Genomic DNA, 26,823 nt, shown 5'->3' with positions numbered 1-26,823 from the left:
GAATTCACCACCGAATTCTATCTTGAAAGCATGCCTCAAGCCTCTTATTTATAGGCTTTGGAAACCCAAAATCAACTCAAAAGCGGAGTCTGAAACACGCCCGTCCGGACGGGCCAAGTTTTACTTGTCCGAAAAGTATTCTGGAATTTTCTGCAGGGCCGTCCGGACGGGAAAATCTTTCCGTTCGGATGGAGGCCGTCCTGACGCTTCTAGGGTCCGTCTAGATGCTCAAATTACAGCATTTCTAAGCTTTCCAATGAAGCCGATTTTGTCCAAATCCAATATTTGAGTAAAAAGTTATGACCAAAATACCCGAGGGTGTACGGACGGCTTGACCGAGCGTCCGGACGGTCAACTGCAACCGCCTCTCCAAGATAGCGCTGAAAGCTTCCATAATAAGGCCGCATCCGGACGGTGTTGCCCGAGCGTCCAGACAGTTGCACTTCGGCTGCACGAAATTACCATAATAAGGCTTGGAGCGTCCGGACCTTGAAGGCTAACGTCCAGACGGTTGAACTGGTGCACGCAATTTCCATATATGAAGCTTGGTCGTCCGGACCATGAAGGCTGACGTCCGGACGGTTGAACTTGGTATGCACGTTCTTGCCTTATAGAGGACATCGTCCGGACGGGATCACACATCGTCCGGACGGTAGCAGCCGTCTTCCCATAACTGTGTCTTGAGGCAAAAACCCTATTTCTTGTCAAACACTGAATGGCGTCCGGACGGTATAACCACGTCGTCTGGACGGATGCACTGGAACACTGGGATTTTCTCAAACTCTTAAGAGCGTCTGGATGATTTGCCATTACGTCCGGACGAATGTAATCTTCAATTGTTCGAAGCTTCTAGACACTGATGGGCGTCTGGACGGAAAGATCTCATCGTCCGGACGGATGTTGCTGACTGATGAGCGTTCGAACGGAATACCACGTCGTCCGGACGGCTGACAGGGAACCAAAATAAATCCTTGAAAACTTCACAGAATCTTCTCGAAGAACATAGCTCAAGAGTAGACTCTGGATAAAGCAGCATCCCTGTGAAAGCAGCAACATTACATAGAAGTGATTTTGTCCAACAGAATGCAGCCAACACAAAAACTAACATAAGGTAATAATGAATCATTACTTTGCAAGGTAATTAAACTTTCAAAATAATCTATCATAACATGTATAGTATGAAATTGAAAGTCCTTAGAATTGAAATGCATTTGGAATGGGTTAAGGAGTACCACTTACCTTACTATTGCGGTAAGGTATGCGATGATCTACTAAGACCTGAACAATAGGTTCATCTAGGTTAGCCTAGAGCTAGCTACTCAAACACCTTAATTAGAAGTCTGTCGTCTCTTATACAACTTTCCTGATCCTTCCCCCAATTAAAAGATTTTTTTTTCATAATTAATAATAATTTTTATTTTGATTAATTAATTAATTATTATTTTTTTCCTTCAAGAATCTCAAAATTATTTTTATGGGGGCTTGGGTCAAGAATGACCCATTTGGACATCCTCCTAACTAGGTTAAGCACTAAGGCCCAAAACTCATTAAATGGGTCTAAACTACTTAGCTTACTTGGCTCATTGGCCCAAAACACATCTGAAAATAATTAAATATTGACTTCTAATTCAACTAAGTGTGTGTGTGTTTGTGTGCAAACAAATATCTTAAACGCAGAATTTAAATAAGACAAGATATTTGTTACGAAGTGGAAACTCTGTGAAGAGAAAAACCACTCTGGGGCAGCCAAACCCATGAAATCCACTATCCAAAAACAAATCTAGTTACAAGACACTCATACTCACATACCCTTATGCAGTAGTCATACCTTTAACTCTGACACGAAGCCTATCGAGAACGCTTCCCAACTAGATCTTCCACCTGAAGGAGTTTTTGATGGATTCCTTTACCTTAGGGCCGACCCCTAAGATAGACTTCACACGAACAGTTGAGCACACACCGGCAACGGCTTGAGAGCTAGCTGATCTTCGATTCTCTCTAAACACCCTCTCAAAGCACTATGGAATTCACTGTTGAATTCTGTACAAAATACAAGCCTAGGGCCCTCTATTTATAGGCTTACAGGAAACCTAAAACTGCTGAGATTCAGGCTCTGGCTGTCGAGCGTCCGGACGGAAGTTAGCCACGTCTGGATGGTTTTATGCGATATCCTTTCAGAAACAGCGTAATCCTATCTTTATCAGGTTCACGTCCGGACGGCTTGACCGAGCGTCCGGACGATCTTCGCTAAAATCCTTTCCACGTTCAAACGAAACTCTGGAATATTCTGAAATACTGGACATCGTCCGAATGTGTTGCCATGTCGTCCGGACAGCTTGCAGAGAATTCCCAAACAGTGTCGACTTCTGAAATCCAACTCCGTGTTGAACCATGATTGACCTAGCGTCTGGACGGTGTTGCTCTAACGTCCGAACGTCTTCATCGTTATCTATAAGACACTGCGGGGCATCCGAACGCCTTCAAAGGCTCATCCAGATGGTTGCATAGGAACCGACTGTTTTGTCTTGGATTTTACAAGGACTCTTCATGGACATCTTCTAGAAGCTTGTGATCAGTTACTTTCTTTGATTTGATCATTGTCTAAATACATAAAGATTCTAATAGAAAACCGACCATCCTGTTAAAATGCAACCATTACATAAAGTGTTTCTTGTTATCCAGGATGTAGCCAATTAAAATACTAACAAACTCCTCCTTTGGCCATTCTGGGACAAAAACACTTGACCAGTTTGGAAATACATTCCCAGTCTAAAAACAAAAAAATACTCCCCCTTTTTGTCACACAATGACAAAGGGTAAACATAGAATTAATTAAAACCATAATTACTAAAATTCAAAACAACAAGAATAATAGTATAGTGTCTCATCAAAAGCTCAAATCAACATAAGAGAAAACCAAAACCTCAAGATATCACATTTCCTGAATTTGAGCCACTTCGGCTTCTTGCTCTTGAAGCCGGGAAACCATAGATTGAGAATTTTCAATCACTTGAGTCTTCTAACCCGAAACTAATCATCCGCAGAAAGAAATCCTCTAGACAAGTGGTCTGCAAGATGATAAAGAAGATTCACCATTGAATCTCTAGCTGGTGCAGATCTAGAGGAAAAGGTTACGGAAGACTCTCTATGAGCAGGGGGAAAGAGCTCATCTAAAATTTGAGATCTCTGGAACATATGATTTCAACACTGGTATGTTTTCCAAAGAGCCCTCTGTCTAACACTATGCTGGAAGCTGACCGACAACATATTCCTGAAATTATTTAAACAAAAATCTATCCAAAAATAACACCACAAGAAAATATTAGATCCTGTTAGTTTAAAAAAGAATGTGGTATTATGATGGCTATCAATTGGATGCATAAAGAAATACAAAAGTAGATATAGCAATCCAAAAGACACAGATTAGTAAAATCCATCCAGCATAAAGACAGAAAAAGATATTCATGCACAATCTCTCAAATCATAATTGTGTGCAAACAAATATTTAAAATGCGAAATTTAAATAAGACAAGATATTTATTACGAAGTGGAAACTCTATGAAGAGAAAAAACCACTTTAAGGCAGCCAAACCCAAGAAATCCACTATCCAAAAACAAAGCTAGTTGCAAGACACTCGTACTCACATGCCCTTATGCAATAGTCATACCTTTAACTTTGACACGAAGCCCATCGTGAACGCTTCCCAACCAGATCTTCCACCTGAAGGGGTTTTTGATGGATTCCTTTACCTTAGGGCCAAACCCTAAGATAGACTTCACACGAACAGTTGAGCACACACTGGCAACGGCTTGAGAGCTAGCGGATCTTCGATTCTCTCTAAACACCCTCGCAAAGCACTATGGAATTCACTGTTGAATTCTATACAAAATCCAAGCCTAAGGCCCTCTATTTATAGGCTTACAGGAAACCTTAAACTGTTGAGATTCAGGCTCTAGCTGTCGAGCGTCCGGACAAAAGTTAGCCACTTCTGGACTATTTTCTACGATATCCTTTCAGAAACAGCGTAATTCTATCTTTATCAGGTTCACGTCCGGACGGCTTGACCGAGCATTCGGACGGTCTTCGCTAAAATCCTTTCCATGTTCGAACAGAACTTTGGAATATTCTAAAATACTGTACATCGTTCGGACGTGTTGCCACGTCGTCCGGACGGCTTGCAGAGAATTTCCAAACAGTGTCGACTTCTGAAATCCAACTCTGTGTTGAACCATGATTGACCTAGCGTTCGGACGGTGTTGCTCTGACGTCCGGACATCTTCATCGTTATCTGTAAGACACTGCGGGGCGTCTGGACGCCTTCAAAGGCTAGTCCGGACGGTTGCACAGGAACCGGCTGTTTTGTCTTGGATTTTACAAGGACTCTTCATGGACATCTTCTAGAAGCTTGTGATCAGTTACTTTCTTTGATTTGATCATTGTCTGAATACATGAAGATTCTGAATTGAAAACCGACCATCTTGTTAAAATGCAACCATTATATAAAGTGTTTTTTGTTATCCAGAATGTAGCCAACTAAAATACTAACATCTAAAGCTATTCACTTAATAAATTTTGGATCAAACACCCACTCAAACATGCCATGGAAATAAAATTTCCAGATTTAAATCAAAACCTTTCTTGATGCCATATATGAGAAATAACATATTTTCTTAAAATAGTTTTAACATCACTTTAAGTGTCAATGTTTAAAAATAATTTATCACTCAAAAGAACCATACTATAAGACTTTTTGGTTATAAAAGATCATGATCTAATCTAAAATCAAAACTCACTACTCATTTTTAAAACCATTTTTTCTTTCACATCATTTTACAACTATGAACTTTTGGTATGAATCCTAAGTCATTTCCATGAAGAATATTATTAAAGGGTCATTATGAAGTCTTCTTTATAGTAAGGTGGTGTTCATAAGCTCGTACACTTTGTCATTTACAAAACTCATGGTCATCTTAGATAAGGTATATGTGATTTAAGAAAATAAAGTATAGGGTACATAGGTTTGGCTACAACACATGCTTTTATGAGGTCTTCTTAGCATGTGTATTCATGGTATAAAAATGAAATTTGAGAATATATGGGTTAAGTTACATAATAAAATAGTATAGTCCCATTTTCATGGTTTAAACAAAGATTTATACAACATAAGCAAAATATCTCATCTAGGTTGAAGCATGATATTACCTGCATGGTTTTTGTTAGTTTGTGATTGGCTGCATTCTGTTGGACAAAATCGCTTCTATGTAATGATACTTATTATACAGGGATGCTATTTTATTCAGAGTCTACACTTCAGTTGTGAGCTTCAAGAAGACTATGTGCAAGATTCTAAACAGTGTAGTTCAGTTCCCTTGCATCCATCCAGACGATGTGTTTTTCCTTCCGGACGCTCATTTGTCAAAGCATCATCCGTATGGATGATGAGATCTTTCCGTCCAGACGTCCATCTGTGTCTAGAAGCTTCGAATTGCTCTCGATTGCATTCGTCTGGACGTCTCAGCCACAGGTCCAGACGCCTTTCAGTGTTTGACAAGTTAAAAGATTTCTTTCCAAAACATAGACATGGGAAGACAGCTGCAACTGTCCGGACGACGTGGCTATTCTTTCCGGACGCTATCCTTGATAAGGCAAGTCGTGCAGAAGATGTTCAACCGTCCGGACATCAAACTCTATGTAAAGACCAAGAAAATAAGTAGGAAATTTAGTAATTTATAAATTATATTTATTAAATAGATTGGACTAATAATTATATTCTACGTGATAATATTCATATTATGAAAATGAAACGAATTTAAGATAAAATAATGAAAGGTGGAATAATAAAATACTACTAATGGGTCTTTAGGAAATAATAATAATAATGATAATAACAATAATAATGAGTCCTAGTTGAATAAATAAATTAATTGTAATGATAAAATACAATTGGATAGAATGTGGGGTTATATATTAGTTATTAAAAATATAGGATTTTAATATTGTGGGGTCCTAGTGTAATTTATGGAAGTCTAGACATTTAAATAAAAAGGTAATCTCACTTGCCACATGTCACCATGGGATTGGTTAGGAGAAGATAACATCATTTTCTCCCAACCACCCACAATGGGACAAGTGTCCCACTCACCCTCTCTCTTTCATTTCTCTTTCTTTTTCTCTCCCTTTTTTCCCTCTCACACGACCACTCCCATTTCTCTTTCTTCCTTTTCTTTTCTCTTTTTCCTTCCCTTTATTCTCTCGGTTCCAGCCCCTCTCTTTTCTTTCTTTTTCTTTCTCCCCCACCGACACCCATTCTTCTCTTCTTTCTTCTTTCTCTTCTCTTCCCCTTTCCCCCCGAATGCTGCATCTCCTCTTCCCTTCTCCCTTCCTCCTTCCTTCTTCTACCCACAGCAGACCCACGGCCCCCCCTCTCTCGGTTTCTCCCCTCGCCCGAACCCCTCTCTTTCCCTCTTCTCTTCTTCTTCCGCCACAGCAGCACCGACGCCCCCTCTCTTCCCTTCCCTCTTCTTCCCTTCAGTTTCCACCTGCTGGCCGAGTAAGAGCTGTTGCCGAGAGTGGGATTTCTGCATAAAATTGGTGTTGGCCGTAGATGCTAAGAAATTAAGGTGAGATTTCCTCTTCCATCTTCTCTTTGATTTCAGTTTATTCCCCTTTATTTTTGGTGTAACCATATGGGTATTCTAGGGTTTAATTTAATTGATATTCTAGGGTTTGAATGGGTAATTTCTGGAAATTTGGTAATTTTTGGTAGGGGTAGCTGAATGGGTTTTTGTGGGGATGATTGAAGTCCATTTTTATAAAGATTGATTTTATGGGTAATGTTTGTTGTGGAAAATTCTGGTTGGACTCTTGGTGTAGGCCGAATGGTATCATTTGGGTTTTGGTTTTGTAAGGCTTGATTGTGTTCAATGTTCTAAAATGGATTGTGGGGCTTTGATGTGGATTTTCTGTTTTGATGACTGTTGAAATCATGATGGGTGTTTCAAGGGAATGCAAATATGATTTGGTTGATATTTTAATAATAAATGTAATGATTATTTGTTAAGGATAGAGGTTAATGTTTGTGGTTGAACGGTTGGCATTTTGGTATTGATTTGGTGAACCTTGATGGCTATGGCTATGTGGAGTTTCAGAGGGTTTTGATGGCTTTTGTTGGCTGGTTTGCATTTTTATGTTCAGTTTTAGTAGCTCTCAGTGATTATGGCCAGTTGACTTTATGTGCTAGCCGTGTGGGTATTGTACTAGGAATTAGGATTATTTCGGGTGTGCTATTCCAAGTGGATTGGTTTATTTGGTAGGCCGTGGTTTGTTGAGATAGAGAATAGGTTAGTATGGGGTCTAATTGAGTAAAACGAATATGAAATAGTTAAAGAAAGAATGAGTGAAAGTAAAGTGTCAAATGTTAGGTTCTATAAGTTAATTATAAAAATATTTACCTAACTATAATTTAAGTAGGGGAATAAGTAAATAAAGTAAATATAAGAGTATAGCAAATAAATGGAAAACATAAAGATTATAACATGGAAATCATAGTTCAATGTAAAGGAATTACTAAACCAATATTTTAGTGTGCAAATCATTAAGGTTCTATAAACTAAATACCTGGATGTTTAGTTAACTAAAAGATAAAGTATTAAATATAATAGTAGATGTATTTAAAGGTTAAGAAACGAAATAAACACGAACCTAAAATCAAGGCTTAATCCAATTGTAGCCAAGGGTACCTAACTAGCTTTAGATGCGGGTAATACGACGCAGGAGAACGCGGGCAGTTTATACGTCAATAGCTTAGTCTAATATCATATATATATATGCAGGCACAGAAGGTGGAGACTTCAATCGTTCCCCAACGGTGAGTTCAAGGTAACTAGAACGTGGGGGATATTCGAGTCATGAGTCCAATGCAGCTAGGTGAGTATTCTACTCACTGAGGAATCCTAGGAATTTAGATTTACATTTTGATAATATTTGGTTGTATTTATAGTTATGGAATTTGTTGGTGAAAATATATGTGAATGAGTTGTGATGATAAATGGATGTTGAAATTGTAATGTATTTATAGTTATGGTTATGAAAGTGTTGGTAAAAATATATGTGAATGTGTTATGATATATTTGGATTAAGAATTGTGATGATAAATGGATGATGTTGAAATTGGAATGTATTTATAGTTATGGAAGTGTTAGTAAAAATATATGTGAATGAGTTATGATATATTTGGATTAAGAATTGTGATGATAAATGGATGTTATTGAAATTGGAATTTATTGATGGTTAGGGAATTGTTGATAAAAATGAATGTGGTATGTGTTAAAATGAAAGATGTTTAGGAATACACATGTGATGATATGTATATAGTGTGGATGCTTTGGTATTATGAGAACCCGGCAGTTGATAGATGGTAAGTCCAGTGTTGTAGTATCTGGCACAATGGCAGGCCATAGTGTAGCAGCTCTTGGCTGAGATGAGTGGCAGGCCAGAGGGTAGAAGCTCTTGGCTGAGATGTGTGGTAAGCCTAGCATTGAAGTGCTAGCACTAGTGAGATGTGTGGTAAGCCCAGATTGAAGTGCTAGCACTAGTGAGATATGTGGTAAGCCTAGCATTGAAGTGCTAGCACTAGTGAGATATGTGGTAAGCCTAGCATTGAAGTGCTAGTTCACGTGAGATGTGTGCCCTGCGGGTCGTAGCTTTACGGGCGGTGTTGATGGAAAGCCTAGCATTGAAGTGCTAGTACTAGTGAGATATGTGGTAAGCCTAGCATTGAAGTGCTAGCTCACGTGAGGTGTGTGCCCTACGGATCGTAGCTTTACGGGCGGTGGTGATGGCAAGTCAAGCATTGAAGTGCTAGCACTAGTGAGATGCGTGAAATATTGTTAGTGGAAACCATGATAATATATGTGTGATGAACAACGTGACTTGTATTTGATAATGTGTTGTTATGTGAACTTAATAATTTGTGAATAACGTTGTTGTACTCTGCAAGCAATTATGTTTGTGTATATTGTATACTTAGTGAGTTTTATACTGCTGAGGTGGTGAACTCATACCTTCACCTGAACAGATGTGATTAAACCCACAACCGTACAGACTCTGATGCTTTGACTGCAGGTTCAGTGGATTTAGTGAATGACGTCATAGCATATTAATTGGGATGTTATGACTGAAGCCCGACGCGACAGTTATAATGGTTGGACTATGGGTTGTTCGCCTTTTGGTAGACTTAGTTTATGGCTTGTGTCGCCTGTGACACTTGTATTTATGAGCTAGTCTTTTGGTATGTATTTAATAGTTATGTAGAAATCTTAAATAGATAAACATTAATGGCTCTTTTGTTGTAATTAACTATTGTTTATAGATGGACCTTCCGCTATGTTGATAATGTTATTATGTGTTATCCGCTGCGTAAATGGAACTCTGATTATCAGGTACATGTTATGGAATGTGTATTGTATGTTGGCTGAGCGACATGTAGTCGTGCCACTGTGATGACTCATGTTATGTTTCAAAAAAAAAAAAAAAAAATTTGGGTCGTCACACTCTATGCTCCGGACACTCTAGCCTTAATATGGAAATTGCATGCAGCTGAAGTGCAACCATCCGGATGCTAGGGCAACACCGTCAGGACGTGGCCTTATGTAGGAAAGAATTTCAAGCAAATTTGGAAAGCCGATTGCACAGTTGTCTGTTCGGATGCCCTCAGCTACCGGCCTGACGCCGCCTAGGAAAAATACATTAGACTCGATTTAGGTTTCTGTAGCCTATAAATAGAGGCCCCTAGGCATGTAATTTGTAAGAATTCCATATTGAATTCAGTAGTGCTTAGAGAGAATATTGTAGGAGTTCTTGTGCTGATCCGCTCACTCTCAAGCCGTTGCCAAGTGTTGTTGCTGTACTGAAACTAAAGCCTATCTCAAGGGTTGGCCCTAAGGTAAAGGATTCCATTGAAGACTCCTTCAAGTAGGTGACTTGGTTGGTAAGCGTTCTGATGCAGGAGGAAAAAATAAAAGAACATAAAATAAAAATAAATCTACATTAATTCAGAGTCTCACCATATTAATGAAAATGATAAAAAAAAAATCAGCATCTTACTGGCCTTGGTCGTGTCTCACCACCAAGAAAGAAGAGAGGAGTCACACCTCAAAGAAACAAAACTGTTTTTCATAATATCATAATCTGTCTATTACAATAGAACATAATTTTTAAATAGACTCAAAAACTAAACCCTAACTCTAACCCTAATGTGACTAAGGGCCAAGCCCATTATTGAATTACATATAAATTAAACTAAAATGATTGATTCTGGGCCAAGCCCATTATCAAATTATACATAAATTAAACTAAAATGACTAACTTTGGACCAAGCCCATTATTGAATTCAAATAAAAACTAATAATCTAAGTAAAACTAAATAACTAATTTATTCTTTTCTCAATCTGCATCAATCTCCCCTTCTTCGAAAAAAAAAAAAAACCTCATCCTCGAGTTTAAATGACAAGGCTTCAGCCCAATAGAAATTGCTGCTAAATATGGGCTGAAAAATAGGGAACATTGTTGTAGGAAGCCCAATAGAAATTTCGTCTCTTTTTTTCTTTCTTTTTTTTTTTTCACTGTGCTTCAATAGCTTCTGACGACAACCCAAACATGGCTTTTGACTAAAAGTCTAAAACTTCCCTCTTTTTGACCAACTATAGGACAAGCTCCCACAAATAACACATCAGCAACACGTGGTTGGCCTTTATCTTCACACAGCATAGTATCAAAACCAAGGAGTCTTGTAGCTTTTATTTTCGTCTTCTTTCTCTTCCTCTTTTATTTTCTTCTTTTTCCTCTTTCTGAACCAAGCATAAGGAACGAAAAGTCTTCTACCATGTTGTTCAGCTGGACTCGCACAGCTGAGTCGCTCCATAAAGGCTAAATATTGAGCGCGACTGAGGGTGACCGTTGGCGGCGCTAATCGCCGAAGAACAAGTTGGGAAACGGTGTTCGACTAATAGGAAAATCTATCCTTCGAATCATAATTCTCTGTGTGGTGCTTTGAAACTCCAAGAAAATCTATAGTAAGGGAAAGGGTATTTGACTGATTACCGGAGGACCAGGTTAGTCCCTTTGTGGGTTTTTGGGTAGTAACAGTGGTGATGTGGGATGAGGCAGAGACAAAAATGCTAGTATGATGGTGGTTTGCCGTGCTTGGATGGGTTTATGAATGAAGGCTGAAAGGTGTGATTTTTGGGTGTCTAACCTTGGGTGTGGAACGAGGGTGGGCTGTTTGGGATTTTCTGATGGGATATCCTTTGGGTTTTGAATGGCTGAGATTGCTGATTCGAGGTGGATCGGGGTGTTTGGTGGTGTGGATATCAAGGGTGGCTAGGATTTGGGTATTGCCAGTTTCGGGTTTGCTTTAGACCAATCCCTGATTTCGACAAGAAGATGGAGGCTTTGTGGTGTTGGAGTAGTCAATGGTTCGAGTATGGTCACTGATTGGGTTTGTGAGTCTGTTTGATTTGTGAAGATGGGGGGTGGTGGAGCGATTGGCAGATGGTTGGTGTGGTTTATGAATGGCAGTGATTGCCGGCTTCCTAGAAAAGACATACCGCTCCATGTTGGTGACACCATCATCGAGCCGTGGTGCAAAGGCTTACCTAGTTCAATGAATAATTTAGGCCTTGTGGCTTTGTTTGGTGCAAAGGCTTACCTAGTTCAATGAATAATTTAGGCCTTGTGGCTTTGTTTGATTTTCGGCTTCTTGGTTTGCTTTGTGGTGGTGGAAACGGGTGGGATTTGTAGGGAGATGGTCTGTGATGGTACCAGGTGGGTTGCAAGGTTGAGACTTGGTGGCTTTGTGTGATTTTTTGTTTCATGGTGCTGGTTGGTGGTGGTGGAGGGATTAGCTATGTTCCCCAAAAGGGCATTTTTGTAATCATAACTAGATGGGGGATGGGTACTGATCATACTTGTATGAAGTCCAACGATGGTGCCATTGACTCATGACAAATACAAGAATTGGATCTAGCAGTTGTTGATAGAAAACAATCGCAAAAGCTCTAATACCAATTGATGCAGGAGGAAAAAATAAAAGAACATAAAATAAAAATAAATCTACGTTAATTCAGAGTCTCACCAAATTAACGAAGATGACAAAATAAATCAGCATCTTACTGGCCTTGGTAACGTCTCACCACCAAGAAAGAAGAGAGGAGTCACACTTCAAAGAAACAAAACTGTTTTTCATAATATCATAATCTGTCTATTACAATAGAACATAATGTTTAAATAGACTCAAAAACTAAACCCTAACTCTAACCCTAATGTGATTAAGGGCCAAGCCCATTATTGAATTACACATAAATTAAACTAAAATGACTGATTCTAGGCCAAGCCCATTATCAAATTATACATAAATTAAACTAAAATGATTAACTTTGGAACAAGCCCATTATTGAATTCAAATAAAAACTAATAATCTAAGTAAAACCAAATAACTAATTTATTCTTTTCTCAATCTGCATCATGTTCGTATAGGGTTACACGTAAGAGTTCAAGGTACGACCACTGCATAAGGGTATGTGAGTGCTACTGCTTTGTAACTAGCTTTGTCTTTTGAATAGTGGATATCTTGGGTTTGGCTGCCCAAGAGTGGTTTTTCTCTTAATTGAGTTTCCATTTCATCAACAAAATATTTGTGTCATTTAATTTTCGCAATTTAAATATTTTGTTGCATACTATCACACACTTGGTAAAATAGAAGTCATCTTTATTTTTCAGTTTTAAATACTGAAAAATTGAAATGACTTATAAAATTAAAGTGTGTGCAACAAGTGTCAACAAAAATTAAAGCACAGCGGAAATTAAATGATACAGAGATTTTTGTTGACGAAGTGGAAACTCAGTTAAGAGAAAAACCACTCCGGGGCAGCCAAACCCAGGAATTCCACTATTCAGAAGACATAGCTAGATACAAGACAGTAATACTCACATGTACCGATGCAGTGGTCGTAACTTGATCTCTGACGTGTAACCCAATCCGAATGCTTCCCAACCAGGTTCACCAACCTGAAGGGGTCTTCAATGGAACTCCTTACCTTAGAGCCGACCTCTAAGATAGACTTCGGTTTATAGCACAGCACACTTGTAAAACGGCTTCAGAGGGATTGATGACTTCTCTGAGCTCTAATGGAATTCACACCCTTGGCAAGGCTTTAGAGGAAATATCACGTCTCTAAGCTGTAGAGAATTCACCACCGAATTCTGTGTTGAAAGCATGCCTCAAGCCTCTTATTTATAGGCTTTGGAAATCCAAAAAAATTGACTCAAAAACGGAGTTTGAAACACGCGCGTCCGGACGGCAGCCAGGGCCGTCCGGACGGGTCAAGTTTTTCTTGCCCGGAAAGTAATTCTGGAATTTTCTGTAGGGCCGTCTGGACGGGCAAATCTTTCCGGACGGCCTTCGGCCGTCCGGATGCTTCTAGGGTCCGTCCGGATGCTCAAATTACAGAATTTTTTCTAAGCTTTCCAATGAAGCCAATTTCGTCCCAATCCGATATTTGAGTAAAAAGTTATGACCAAAATACCCGAGGGTGTCCGGACGGCTTGACCGAGCGTCCGGACGGTCAACTGCAACCGCCTCTCCAAGATAGGGCTGAAAGCTTCCATAACAAGGCCGTGTCCGGACGGTGTTGCCCTAGCGTCCGGACGGTTGCACTTCGGCTTCACGAAATTACCATAATAAGGCTTGGAGCGTCTGGACCTTGAAGGCTAACGTCCGGACAGTTGAACTGGTGCACACAACTTCCATATACGAAGCTTGATCGTCTGGACCATGAAGGCTGACGTCCGGACGGTTGAACTTGGTATGCACATTCTTGCCTTATAGAGGACATCGTCCGGACGGGATCACACATCGTCTGGACGGTAGCAGCCGTCTTCCCATAATTGTGTCATGAGGCAGAAACCCTATTTCTTGTCAAACACTAAATGGCGTCCGGACGGTATAATCACGTCATCCGGACGGATGTGCTGGAACACTGGGATTTTCTCAAACTCTGAAGAGCGTCCGGACGATTTTCCATTACGTCCGGACGGATGCAATCTTGAACTGTTCGAAGCTTCTAGACACTAATGGGCGTCCGAACGGAAAGATCTCGTCGTCCGGACGGATGTTGCTGACTGATGAGCGTCCGGACGGAATACCACGTCGTCTGGACGGCTGACAGGGAACCGAAATAAATCCTTGAAAACTTCATAGAATCTTCTCGAAGAACATAGCTGAAGAGTAGACTCTGGATAAAGCAGCATCCCTGTGAAAGCAGCAACATTACATAGAAGTGATTTTGTCCAACAGAATGTAGCCAACACAAAAACTAACAAATACCCAAATAGAAATATAACATACAAGTTAAAGCATAACATAAAATGATAGCTTAAAAGAGGAGAAGATGGGCTACTTACAAAGTTAAGGCAAAATCACACTAAAACTCAAAGGCGTTTCTAATGAAGAAGGAGTGGGATGAGCTCTTGGAGGAGTTGAGACTATGAGGAAAATGCAAGAGGAGATGAGGTGAAAGAGGAGAGGCATGGACGTGTCAAAAAGAAGTCATGCCCCTCCAAATGAAGAAAAATTTCTCGAATTAACTAGTCCATTCAATGTAAAGCTTACTTTTCTTTTTACCTAGGTGGCCTTATGCATGGATTACTTTGTGGTTCCAATACAATTTAATTAATAAGGGTAATCTATAATTAAACATGATTGAAGGTAGTTAATGTACATAATTAAAAGAGGTCATGTTGCATTAAAATAATAATGTTTTATTTCATATTGTTCTATATGTTATATGTTATAAATTAATCTTCAATTTATGAAATCAATTATTTTTTTTATGATCTCCTTTAGAGGGCTTGATTCAATCTTTATTAAGCTTACTAAGCCTAATGACATTGGTTCCCAAATTTAGGCTCAAAGACCTTGGTAAAAAATTCCTAAGTACAAACATGAGGGTGTTACAGTCGTAGATTAATATATGGCACAAAAACATTGCGATTGGCTATTATTATAAGATTGAGTACTGTGTTTATTTGTATGTGGGATTGGAGCGGTTCTTTTGTTCTTTGATCTGTATTGGATAAACCCAATTGTTTTAAGTTTGTGAACATGGCCCTATTTTAATAATAATTTTGTTTTTTAAGATTTTCTTTTTTAGCAAGATTATTTTTGTTATTGGGGACGATAATTTTTTGTATATATTTTTTTTTGGGAGGGAGTGAGGGGACGGTGTCCCAATCTAAAGTTCTCCTCATTGAGACTAGGCCATGTCTTCCATGAGTTAAGAGAAAACTAGGCGGAGCCATAAAGTAGGCAGAGGGACAGACTACGCAGGTCAATTGAGGCAGCACGTGAAAGCTAAAACTAATGCTCGGTTTGTTTTGGTGTAAAATGATTTTTGGAAAATGATTTCGACATTTTACGGTGTTTTGGTAGGGCGAAAATAATGGTCAACGAATTTTATTTTAATTTTTTTTTTTCAGTTTAACCATAAAAGCTTCTTTAATTTTTGAAAAACGATATACGGTTTTTAAAACCGTAAATCGTTTTCTGAAATTAAACATTTTTTTTCCTTGTACGCACGTTTGACATTCGATTGTTGGAATCCAGTAATTGTCGGTCGTCAGAATCCAGCCGGCGTTGGAGTCTGGCTACATCCGGCCGCCGGAATCCGACGACATCCTGCAACCGTCACCGGATTACGGCACCAGCAAGATTCCGGCCATGGTTAGAAGTTGACCGGAATCCGGCCATTGATCCGACTGGATTTGGCCAAAATGGCCGGTATTCGGCCAGATCTGGACGGATCCGGCCACTGATCAAGCCAGATATGGTCGGATCTGGAGGAGTCCGGTCGGGATTTGACCAGATTCGAAGGAGTTCGGCTGGGATCTGGTCGGATCTGACTAGATCCAGAGGAATCCAGCCATTTTAGCTGGATCTTGCCAAACCTACTCGCCGAAATCCGGCAACGGCGACTGGACGTTGCCGGATTCTGGCAGCAATTGCATTTTCGCTTTTGTACTTTTTTTTCCGTGCTAGCCAAATGTCAAAAAATATTTTCGAGAAAATCATTTTTTCTGAAAATGATTTCGTCGAAAACATTTTATGATGAAAACCATTTTACGTCGAAACAAATGGAGCATAAAGTGGGATTTTATATCAAATTATAGAAAATGTATGAAAAAAAAAATATATACATAACTCTCTCAAACTACCACCTTACTGTCCATGTCTTCCCAAACTACCAATTGTGTTAATCTCCTCCCTAAACTACCGAAAATATTAATGTCCTCATAATGACAAAAATACCATTCATAAAATTATTAAATTAAAAAAAAAGTAATTTATTTTTTTTTTAAAAAAAAAATCTAAAATAACAAAAAGTTATAAAAAAAAAAAACTAAAAACTAAAAATTTAAATTGTTTTTTATTTTTTTTTAATAATTTTCAGTTATTTTTTTTGTTCATTTGATTTTTTTTTTTGGAAAAAAAAATCCCTTGTTTATCGTTTTTTATTTAATTTGTTTCTTTATAAAGTTATTTTTTTGTTTGCTATTTTTTGTTTGTTATTTTTTAGTTTTAGTTTTTTTCTGAATTTACAAAGACATTTTTGTCTTATTGAAAAAAAATTAGGGTATTTTTTCTTTCTTTTTGCTTGTCTTAAAAGTACATTGACATGCTTTGATAGTTTATGAGGGGACATTAATACAATTGATAGTTTGAGAAAATATTGACAATTGAAAGATAGTTTAAGAGAATATAACAAGCAATGTATCTTTAAAAACATACTATTTTCATAGTTAAATTACGATTTTTAAGGATAAACAACAAATTTATCAAATACACATAACTGCCTTTTAGAAAGTAGCACTCTTAAATAGCAGGTTTTGAATTTAGAACGTGATCTCTCCAACCACCTTAAATTAGAGTGATTCTGATTTACGATCCCACAATATCTTTATTCTAGATGATTTAGGCGTGAATTGAAGTAACTACCCTTTATATGTCTGATAGGTAGATGTTCCATCTTTTTCCGGCGAATATTTTGTTTTTAATTCTTAATTTTTGTTTAATCTTTTTTGGTCAAGATTATTGCAGGATTTTCGTGCTATTTAGATCCAAGTCTCTAATTGGTAAACTTGGGTTATCAGGGTTTTTTTTTAAAAAATTATCTGTTCAAATTTAAAATAATTTAGGTAAGTAATTGTGAAAAATTATTAATAATTCACTTGATCATGTCAAAAAAAAAAAATTTATAATTCACTTGACAAAATAAATAATTTTTATAAATAATTTTTCATAATTATCTATTCGAATTTTTTTTAAATTCTAACAAATAATTTGAGAGGATATTCATTCACCAGCTTTACTAATTAGAGGCTTGGATCTACAAAAAGCACGAAAATCCTGCAATAATCTTGCCCCAGAAAGTTTAAACAAAAAAATTAAAAATAAAAAACAAAATATTCACCTGAAAAAGATGTTCCTGGAACATCTATATATGAGACATACAAAGGGTAGTTACGTAAATTCAAGCTTAAATCATCTAGAAGAAAGATATTATGGGTACAATTGCGTTGTATGATAACGCAGGCTCAAATATTGGAGGACTGTTAATCAAAATCACTCCCATCCCACCGACAAGATACTGACAAATGGAGGCCTTCGCTTCCAAGCAAGGAACCAAAAGATCTAATCCACACAATTCCCACGCTTTTCATTATTCCCCCAATTCTTTAGCCATTTAAACCTCCCCAACCTTACCAGAAAACTCCAATCCTCCCATCCTCATCTCCACCATTTTCTCTCTGAATTTTCTGACATTTTCTTTTTCCCCTGATGGGTATCAAAGGTTTCACCATTTCTTTCATGCTACTCGCAATACTATTCTCTTTTCTATACATTCCGACAAAACTAACCCTGCCCATCTCAAACTTTCGGCCTATTATGAACTACCTGAATGTACAAAAATCCAACAAGCCATATCCGGCGACGTTCGCCTACGTGATCTCAGCGTCGAAAGGCGACACCGGGAGGCTAAAACGTCTGCTACTCGCATTGTATCATCCGGGGAATTACTATTTAATTCACATGGATTATGGTGCGCCGGCGACGGAGCATAGGGAGTTAGCCAAGTTTGTGGCCCGGAACCCGGTTTTCAGTGAAGTGGGTAATGTCTGGGTCTTTAAGAAGCCTAACTTGGTGACGTATAGAGGACCAACCATGCTTGCCACCACTCTCCACGCAATGGCAATGCTCTTGAGGACCTGCAATTGGGATTGGTTCATAAATCTTAGTGCTTCTGACTATCCCTTAATCACTCAAGATGGTAGGGTGAGTGCCCTTATTTATTTATTTATTTTTTGTAATACAGGTCGATCGATTTTCTTAATTTTGCATCCATATAATTTTATTTCCAGTGTTTCCCCCATTGTTCTGGTTTCACTATGTTTCATATTCTGGGGTTGGTTTGGGATAACAACAATGACGTGTTGGAATGGTTACTAATTTAGATAAATAACATGAGAGACTCATATATAGAATTCACGTGTCGATAAGTAGTAGTTGGATAGTCTAAAATTTATTTTGGAAATAAAAGATTCAATAAGAGGTTTTTTTAACAAGTTAAACATATAATTTATTTAAGCAGGTAAATTTTTATATGGGTCTCTCTTACATATATTGTGGATGGCATGCTTATCCCATACCGTCACGCTTCACAAAGTTTCTTCATTATGAGCTTCTAGTTGCATATCAAATGGTGTATTTTTTTTTTTTTTTTTTTTTTTTTTCTGATTTTGCAGATCTAATTGATGCCTTCTCGGACTTGCCCAGAAATCTGAATTTCATACAGCACAGCGGTCACTTGGGTTGGAAACTGTGAGTTTCAATTATTTCCAAAGTTTTCCTATTTATCAATACTTTATCTGTATATATTACTATAGTTGGTAAAATATATGTTTTCTTTCTAGTCTGAGAAAGTTGTATTTGGCAAATGCACATTTCAGGAATAAGAGAGGGAAGCCAATTTTAATAGACCCAGCGCTGTATAGCCGCAATAAGTCTGACATTTGGTGGGTTATTAAACAGAGGACCGTCCCAACAGCTTTCAAGCTCTATACAGGTTTTTCCCCAATCTTCTCACTATTCCAATTGAAGCAAGCCCTATGTAAAGAAAGGATTTGCATCCATGCCCCTCCAAAGCCTTCTCCGGTTTTCTTTATTCTTTATTCTTTACTAGCATGTGAACTTCTGGTGATAATTGTTTCCACTTATTTAAACTTATTTTCCCACGTTTCCAAATTAATTTTCAAGATGGTCTTTTCTCAACACTTTATTTATTTATTTTTTTGTATAATAAAAAAAACCCAAGAAACTGATTTTATGTACCGTCGTCAATATTCTCTGTTGAATTGATTGCTGTTAAATGTCCTTTTCATTCTCCTAATTTTGTTGATGCTAGTGCCACTAGAAAAGGTAGGTAAGTGGTTGATGCGACATCCACGTTGATATCATCTATAATTTGTTTTGGCATCCCATTCTTCCACCTACCGGCATCCGACTCATAACACCTAAATTCCCACCAAATTGTGACCAAAATTTGTAAGTTAAATGACAAAACGATAAGTTAGGAAACCTTAAAATTCATTGGAGGGGGAAACAAATAATAAAATATGGAGTGGAGGGGCATGAAAGGAAAAGAATCCGATTTTCTTATTGTTGGTTTGGTTTCCTAGGAGCTTTTTATATGATTAAAGTAAAACATTATTGTCTCCGTATTTGATCTGTAACTCTGTTTATTAGAAGTGGAAGAGAGAGAGAGTGTAAGAAATTATAATGGAAAGACAACTCAAATGCTGATGCATCTCTCTTTCCAAACGCACATGCTTGCCTGCTTGTACGGAGTACTTTACAGAATTCCCATGGTGGATGCCTTGAAAAAAAAAAAAGAAGTTATTTACACAGTATGCAATTAATTAATTGACGCATGATGATAGCAATAAAAATTATGAATTGAAAATAGAAAAATGAATTTAGGAAGAGAAAATTTCTAATTGCTCAAAATAAACAAACAAAAAAATAACTCTGAAAGACTTCAAAACTTAATTCCAAAATAATACAGACATGTCTTTATATAGGCAAAAAGTTTGAGTATTTTCCACGCAGAATACTTTGAGAAAATGAAACAAATAAAAAGACAAAACGTAACTCTAAACTTGGAGACAAAATAAAATTTTTGTACATACAGTAAAAAATATTATTATGAAAATAATGTTCAAATATTTTGTTTGATCCCTTCCATTCTTGGGCTGATTTTATTTCGGAAATAATCTTCAAATCTTATGCCTAATTGTCTCCTGCATCAGTTTCACTGGGTTTGAAAGAATTCATTCTCGAATTCGAATCATCTTTGCCTTGATAATCAATTCATTCCATTCTATTCTTCTCAACACCAAAGTAACTTTATACCAGAAGAAAGACAACTTGCAAGCCATCACAAAATGACTCTGAATATTAGATCTGAAGTTACTTGCATCAACTTGAGATGAAATAATCTTCACAAGCTCTTGATTGATTTTGTCTTAAACTCACTTCCAAAAATACTTATCAAAAAAAAAAAAAAAAAATTCCAAAAATTTCAATTCTTTCTTGACCACGAAAAATCAAAATTTCTTCCAATATATTAAAACAAACGTCAAGATTTTCGTTAGGAAAATTTGACAAAAAATTTTCTATCCCAAGAAGATCAACATACGTAACTTTCAGAAGACCCCATTGAGATATTTCACTTTTTAGACTTTCATTAAACACATGATTATCTACTTTTTGCTCAACCTCTTGACCATATGACAAAAAAATTACCTTTATAAGATCTTCATCATTGATATATGTATCATAAGTTGGTGGAGAATTCCAATCTACAAAACATTGAGAGTGATCTTCAACGTCTTCTTCATGTTGAAACCCTTCATCTCGACCACATTGTACCCGAACTAGAACAAGATTGTGATACAGGTTCTCGAAATTGGATTCTGAATCGCTACCTTTAATATCGCGATACATCTCCATGCTTTGCGTTGCTAGACGTTGGGTTAACTCCATAACTTGTCTCTCTAAGTCTTCAATTATCACGTCTTGTAAATTGCATTCATGGTAGGAGACTTCCTCATTCGGAACCTGTTCACGCCAACCGCGACCACTAATCATGAAAACTTATGAAAATTCACACCAAGAAGACGCTTAAGCTCTGATACCAACTGACGCGGGACAAAATTAAGATTGTTCCGACAGCGTGCGATAGCAGCAGAAATTATGAATTAAAGATAGAAAAAGAAAATTTAGGATGAATGAAAATAACAAATTGGGAAGAGAAAACCCATAATTACATCAAATAAGCAAACAAAAAAATAATTTTAAAACACTTAAAATTTAATTCTAAATAATATAGACATGCCTTTATATAGGTAAAGTTATAGTATTTTCCAAGCAGAATACTTGGAGAAAAAGAAAGAAATAAAAATACAAGACGTAACTCTAAACTTGGAGACAAAGGAAATTTTTTTACATAAAGTAAAATATATTATTCTGAAAATAATGTTCAAATGTTTTGTATGATTCTTTCTATTCTTGGGCTGATTTTATTTAAGAACTAATCTTCAAATTTTATGCCTAATTGTCTCATGTATTAGTCTCACCGGGTTTGAAAGAATTCATCATCGAATTCGAATCATCTTTCCCTTGATCTTTTGGATGTCCATTCAATTCATTCCATTTTATACTTTTTAACACCAAAGCAACTTGATACTAGAAGAAAGACAACTTGCAACTTATCACAACATGACTCGGAATATTAGGTTTGAAGGTACTCTCACCAACTTGAGATAAAATAATCTTCACAAGCTCTCGATTGATTGTCATAAATTCACTCTCTGTATTTTTTTTATCCAAAAAATTTCAAATCTTTCTTGACCACGAAAAATCAAAATTTCTTCCACATGTTAAAACAAACGTCAAGATTTTCGTTAAGAAAATTTGACAAAATTTTCAATCCCAAGAAGATCAACATCAATGACTTATAACTTTTAGAAGACACCATTGAGATATTTCACTATTTACACTTCCATTAAACACATGATTATCTACTTTTTGTTCAACCTCTTGACCATATGACAAAAAACTTACCTTTATAAGATCTTCATCATTGATATATATATCATAAGTTGGTGGAGAATTCCAATCTATAAAACATTGAGGATGATCATCAACGTCTTCTTCATGTTGAAACTCTTTATCCCGACCACGTTGTTCCCGAACCATAACAGGATTATGATATGGGTTCTCGAAATTGGATTCTGAATCGCGACTTTAAATATCGCGATACATCTTCATGTTTTGCACTGCTAGACGCTAGGTTAACTTCGCAACCTGTCTCTGCAAGTCTTCAATCATCACGTCTTGTAAAATGCATTCAAGGCAGAAGACTTTCTCATTCGGAACCTGTCCATGCCAACCATGACCACGACTACCAGTCATGAAAACTGATGAAAATTCACCCTAAGAAGATCCTTAAGCTCTGATACCAATTGATGTGGGTCAAAATTAAGATTGTTCTGATAGCGTATAATAACAGCAGAAAGCATGAATTGAAGATAGAAAAGATAATTCAGGAAGAGAGAAAATAAAAATAGGTAAAAGAAAACCCTTAATTGCCTCAAATAAGCAAATATAGAAATAATTCTGAAAGACTTAAAATTTAATTGATACTTCAAAACTTAATTTCAAAATAATACAGACATGCCTTTATATAGGCAAAGGTTGAGTATTTTCCAAGCAGAATAGTTGGAGAAAAAGAAAGAAATAAAAATACAAAACATAACCATAAACTTGGAGACAGTAAAATTCTTATATAGAAAGTAAAATATATTATGTTGAAAATGATCTTCATATATTTTGTATGATTCTTTCCAGTCTTGGGTTGATCTCATTCATGAAATAATCTTCAAATTTTATATCGAATTTTCTCTTGCATCAATAATCATCCACAGTTACTTTTTCATAGGAGTAGCTATTCGGGTTTGGGTTTTGTTAAGACATAAGTATAAAATTATATAGGTCAATCTATAAGCCGCTAATTTCGTGTTGGATTCGCGGATCGTGAAAAAAATTATCAACTCTTATGTCGTGTGTTGGCTTCGGGTCGTGTCGTGTCGAAGTACGACTATATAATTATATAGGTTAACCCTAACCTGACTCATTTAATAGAAGAAGTCAAGGCCCCCCCACCTTTTTAATCTTCTAATTTTGTGTTGTGTTCGTATAAAAATTGTTAGCACTATAAGTTTTGCCCTAATTTTAAATTGGAAATGAAAAGTTAAAAAGATGGAGAAATAGAAGCACAAAGATCTCAATCCCCCATTGTAAGATAACAAAAAGGTGAAGGGAAAGGGTGGAATATGGTATTGGAAAAATAAATTACATTGTTTGCATGTGATTTCAATATCTGTTTATTCAAATCATTGTTACATGTGATACTTCTGAATATACAGGTCCTGATTTAAATTATTTATTTTCATGGGATTTATGATTTTAGTTAAATCGTGATGGATGTGCCTTTTGATATCCAGAAAATGGGGAGGAGGATAATGCTAAAAAAAAGAAAAAGGTTTCTAAGTTTTTGTGTCAATCATCTTTTCAGACAACCAAACAAAGGGCTTACAGCTTTGTGCTGTTATTATTATGTGTTGACGCATAAAGTTTGATTTCGTCCTATATAGTTTGTTTTTGCCAAATAGCTTAGAGATGGTTATCAGGAAGGTTAAGGGATTGTAGTTCATGACCCTTGGCCTTGGGGGCACTGTTGTGTTCATCAAGCCAGAAACTTCTTCTTCTCATTGAATTCAATCTAACTTAAAAACAAAAATCTTTCTAACTTTGAGCTACATGTGAATACTTTGGACTTGAAATCCCCAAATTTCCTTAAACTCATTTAGAAAGACATTCCAAAACTACTATATGTGACATTGGGCTCCCTCAAACTAAAATTTTGTTACGATTTGGCCTATCTGTTGATGTTGCTGTTAAAATAGACAGAAAATGGTGTATGTGATTTACATGTGTAGATTTTAGACTTAAAATGTCCAAATTGCCTCGATTTTGGAGAAAAAAATTAAATAGAAATAAAAAGGAGGCTTTTGGGTTGTGGCTTAACACCCCCTCAAGGGGAGGGATGATTCAGCCACCCACTATTTTGGGAAGTGGTAAACCATTCTCTCATGGCTTTGAAAGTGATTCGGTCACTCTCAAATGCCTTCAAGGGGTAGTTCTCTTTTTTCTCTTTTTCTTTTTTTTTTTCTTTATTTTTTTTTTTAAAAAAATAATAATAAAATTCGGGACAATTTGAGCATTTATCACATCGCAAGGAAATGGTAGTTTAAGGTGGCAACGTGTCATAAATGATAGTTTGAGGGTGTCTTTATAAATAGTAGTTTAGGGCAATTTGGGCGTTCCAAGTCCAAAATATGCATGCGCAGGACACCCACACCATTTTCTAAGTATTTTATTGTTAATAGCTCAGAAAAGTGTTTTCTTTTTTTCTTTTTTACAACAAAATAATAGTAGTTTGAAGGAGTCAAATATCATAAATAATAGTTTGGTGGTATATTTGTAGAAGAGGTGTTAGTTTGAGGTGAGTAGGTATATTTTTAGCTTTATAGTTGAATTGTCACTTTTGTTTTAAAATGGAAAGCCATTGTAAATTGACAAGGATGCAGAACAAACAACCTGGTTCATCATGAAGTTGATAGTTTATATGGAGTACTTTCTGAGTTTTTATGTTTTTGTTCCACTTGATATATGGAATTTATTTCTTTTTGCTGGCTTCCCCTGCACAAGGTTCAGCATGGACAATCCTGTCAAGATCTTTCACCGAGTATTGCATAGTGGGGTGGGACAATTTGCCAAGGACCCTTCTCCTCTACTACACCAACTTTGTCTCATCTCCGGAGGGATACTTCCAGACAGCTATATGCAATTCTGAAGACTACAAGAACACTACAGTTAATCATGATCTCCACTACATCACATGGGATAATCCTCCCAAGCAGCACCCCAGGTCCCTCGGACTTAAAGATTATAGGAGCATTGTTTTGAGCAACCGCCCCTTTGCCAGGAAGTTCAAGAAAAATGACAGAGTTCTTGACAAAATTGATCGCCAGCTTCTCAAAAGACAGCAGAGACAGTTCAACTATGGCGGCTGGTGTTCTGGGAGTGGAAACATAAATAATACATGCTCAGCTTTTCAAAGTGAGAATTATGGTGTTTTGAGGCCTGGAGCTGGGGCTAGAAGGTTGAAAACTTTGCTGTCCAGAATTCTTTCCGAGAGGAATTTCCACAGGCAGCAATGTAGATGATTCATTCTTTCATGAAAATATAATAAAATGTCCCTGATAATAATATAAATATCGGTTCATCTTTTCAAGTTTTTGGGTTTTTTTATTTTTTATTTTTATTTCATTTGGCTAGGTTAGTTTTAGTTAAAAATTTGTTAAAATGCACAATGTGATGGCTATAAGCTGCTATGAAATCTTCATAGTGTAATGTTTCATTTTTGAAGAAAGAGCATGTAGTGATTTTGGCTTGTGCCTATTATTTCTATTGGGATTGATACTTCACTTGTTTGGGTGTTAAATATTTTTTGTATTTTTCGGTGTTTGGTGCTGAAAAATAAATTGACTTCATTTGTTAATCGTGTGTGTAATGTGTAACAAAATATCGAAAATGCAGAATTAAAATAGACATATTTTGTTAACGAAGTTGGAACTCAATTAAGAGAAAAATTACTCTGGGGCAGCCAAATTTAAGAAATCCACTATCAGAAGATAAAGCTAGTACAAAGACAGTACACTCACATACCCATATGCAGCAATAGTATCTTGGACTCTGACACGTAATCCAGCGTGAAAGCCTCCCAACCAAGTCTCCTACTTGAAGGGGTCTTCTATGGATTCATTTATCTTAGGGCTTCTCCCTAAGATTGATTTCAAACACGAGCATTGCAACATCCCAACGGCAACGGCTTGAGAGCTTTCAGATCTTCACAATATCTTCCTAAACAACCTCTCTAAGGTATAAAGAATTCAATACCGAATTTTGTGTAGAATACATGCCTAGATACCTTTATTTATAGGCTAAGAAGACTTAAATCGAGTCTGTCTCTGATTTCTCTAGGCAGCGTTCGGACGAAAGCAATGAGCTTCCGGACGGTTTTCTGTGCAACCGGCTTTCCATAATGCAGTCCACGCATTTCCATATTAAGGCCGAGTCTGGACGGTTGCACTTTGTCTACACTTAATTGCCATAAAAGGACTGCATCTGGACGGTATTGTCCTATCGTCCAGACGGATGTAGAGAGTATGCACGCAATTTCCTTATAAAGGATCTCGACGTCTGGACGATGTTGCCCTAACGTCTGGACAGGTGCAAGCTGTCTTCCCACTTCGTGTCTGTGAAGGAAAACTGGAATCTTCTTGAACTTTGAAGAGTGTCTGGACGTGTTGTTATGACGTCCGGACAGATGCAACCTTGAACTGTTCAGCTTCTTGACACTAATGGGCGTTCGGACGCATGACTGGGTCGTCTGGACGGAAACTTGGGATCCGATTTCTCTAAGTTGAAATCTACACAGAATCTTCTCTGAACATCTTGAAACACTTTTCTGAAATGAAGACTCTGAAAAATGCGGCATCCCTAATAATGATAGAAACAACAC

General features: G+C 37.1%; 1 protein-coding gene across 1 annotated transcript; it reads left to right on the top strand.

Annotated features, from left to right (window-relative positions):
* Window positions 1–17,682: 17,682 nt before the first annotated feature.
* LOC133874110 (beta-glucuronosyltransferase GlcAT14A) lies at window positions 17,683–25,726 on the top strand. The gene is made up of 4 exons (XM_062311944.1): window positions 17,683–18,384; window positions 18,860–18,935; window positions 19,064–19,179; window positions 24,948–25,726. The coding sequence occupies exons 1-4, from the start codon at window positions 17,895–17,897 to the stop codon at window positions 25,463–25,465; spliced, it is 1,200 nt and encodes a 399-aa protein (XP_062167928.1). The 5' UTR covers window positions 17,683–17,894; the 3' UTR covers window positions 25,466–25,726.
* The last annotated feature ends 1,097 nt before the right edge of the window (window positions 25,727–26,823 follow it).

Source organism: Alnus glutinosa, chromosome 7 (genome assembly GCF_958979055.1).
Source record: "Alnus glutinosa chromosome 7, dhAlnGlut1.1, whole genome shotgun sequence".
Classification (NCBI taxonomy): Eukaryota; Viridiplantae; Streptophyta; class Magnoliopsida; order Fagales; family Betulaceae; genus Alnus; species Alnus glutinosa.
Note: the sequence above shows the minus strand (reverse complement) of the source record. Positions and strands in the feature narration are given on the sequence as shown.

Bases quoted from the DNA above. Each gene is read 5' to 3' on its own strand.
- LOC133874110 (XM_062311944.1), top strand. From the start codon at position 17,895: ATGGGTATCAAAGGTTTCACCATTTCTTTCATGCTACTCGCAATACTA. The intron at 18,936-19,063 runs GTGAGTTTCAAT...TGCACATTTCAG, and splicing joins GGTCACTTGGGTTGGAAACT to GAATAAGAGAGGGAAGCCAA. The intron at 19,180-24,947 runs GTTTTTCCCCAA...CCCCTGCACAAG, and splicing joins AGCTTTCAAGCTCTATACAG to GTTCAGCATGGACAATCCTG.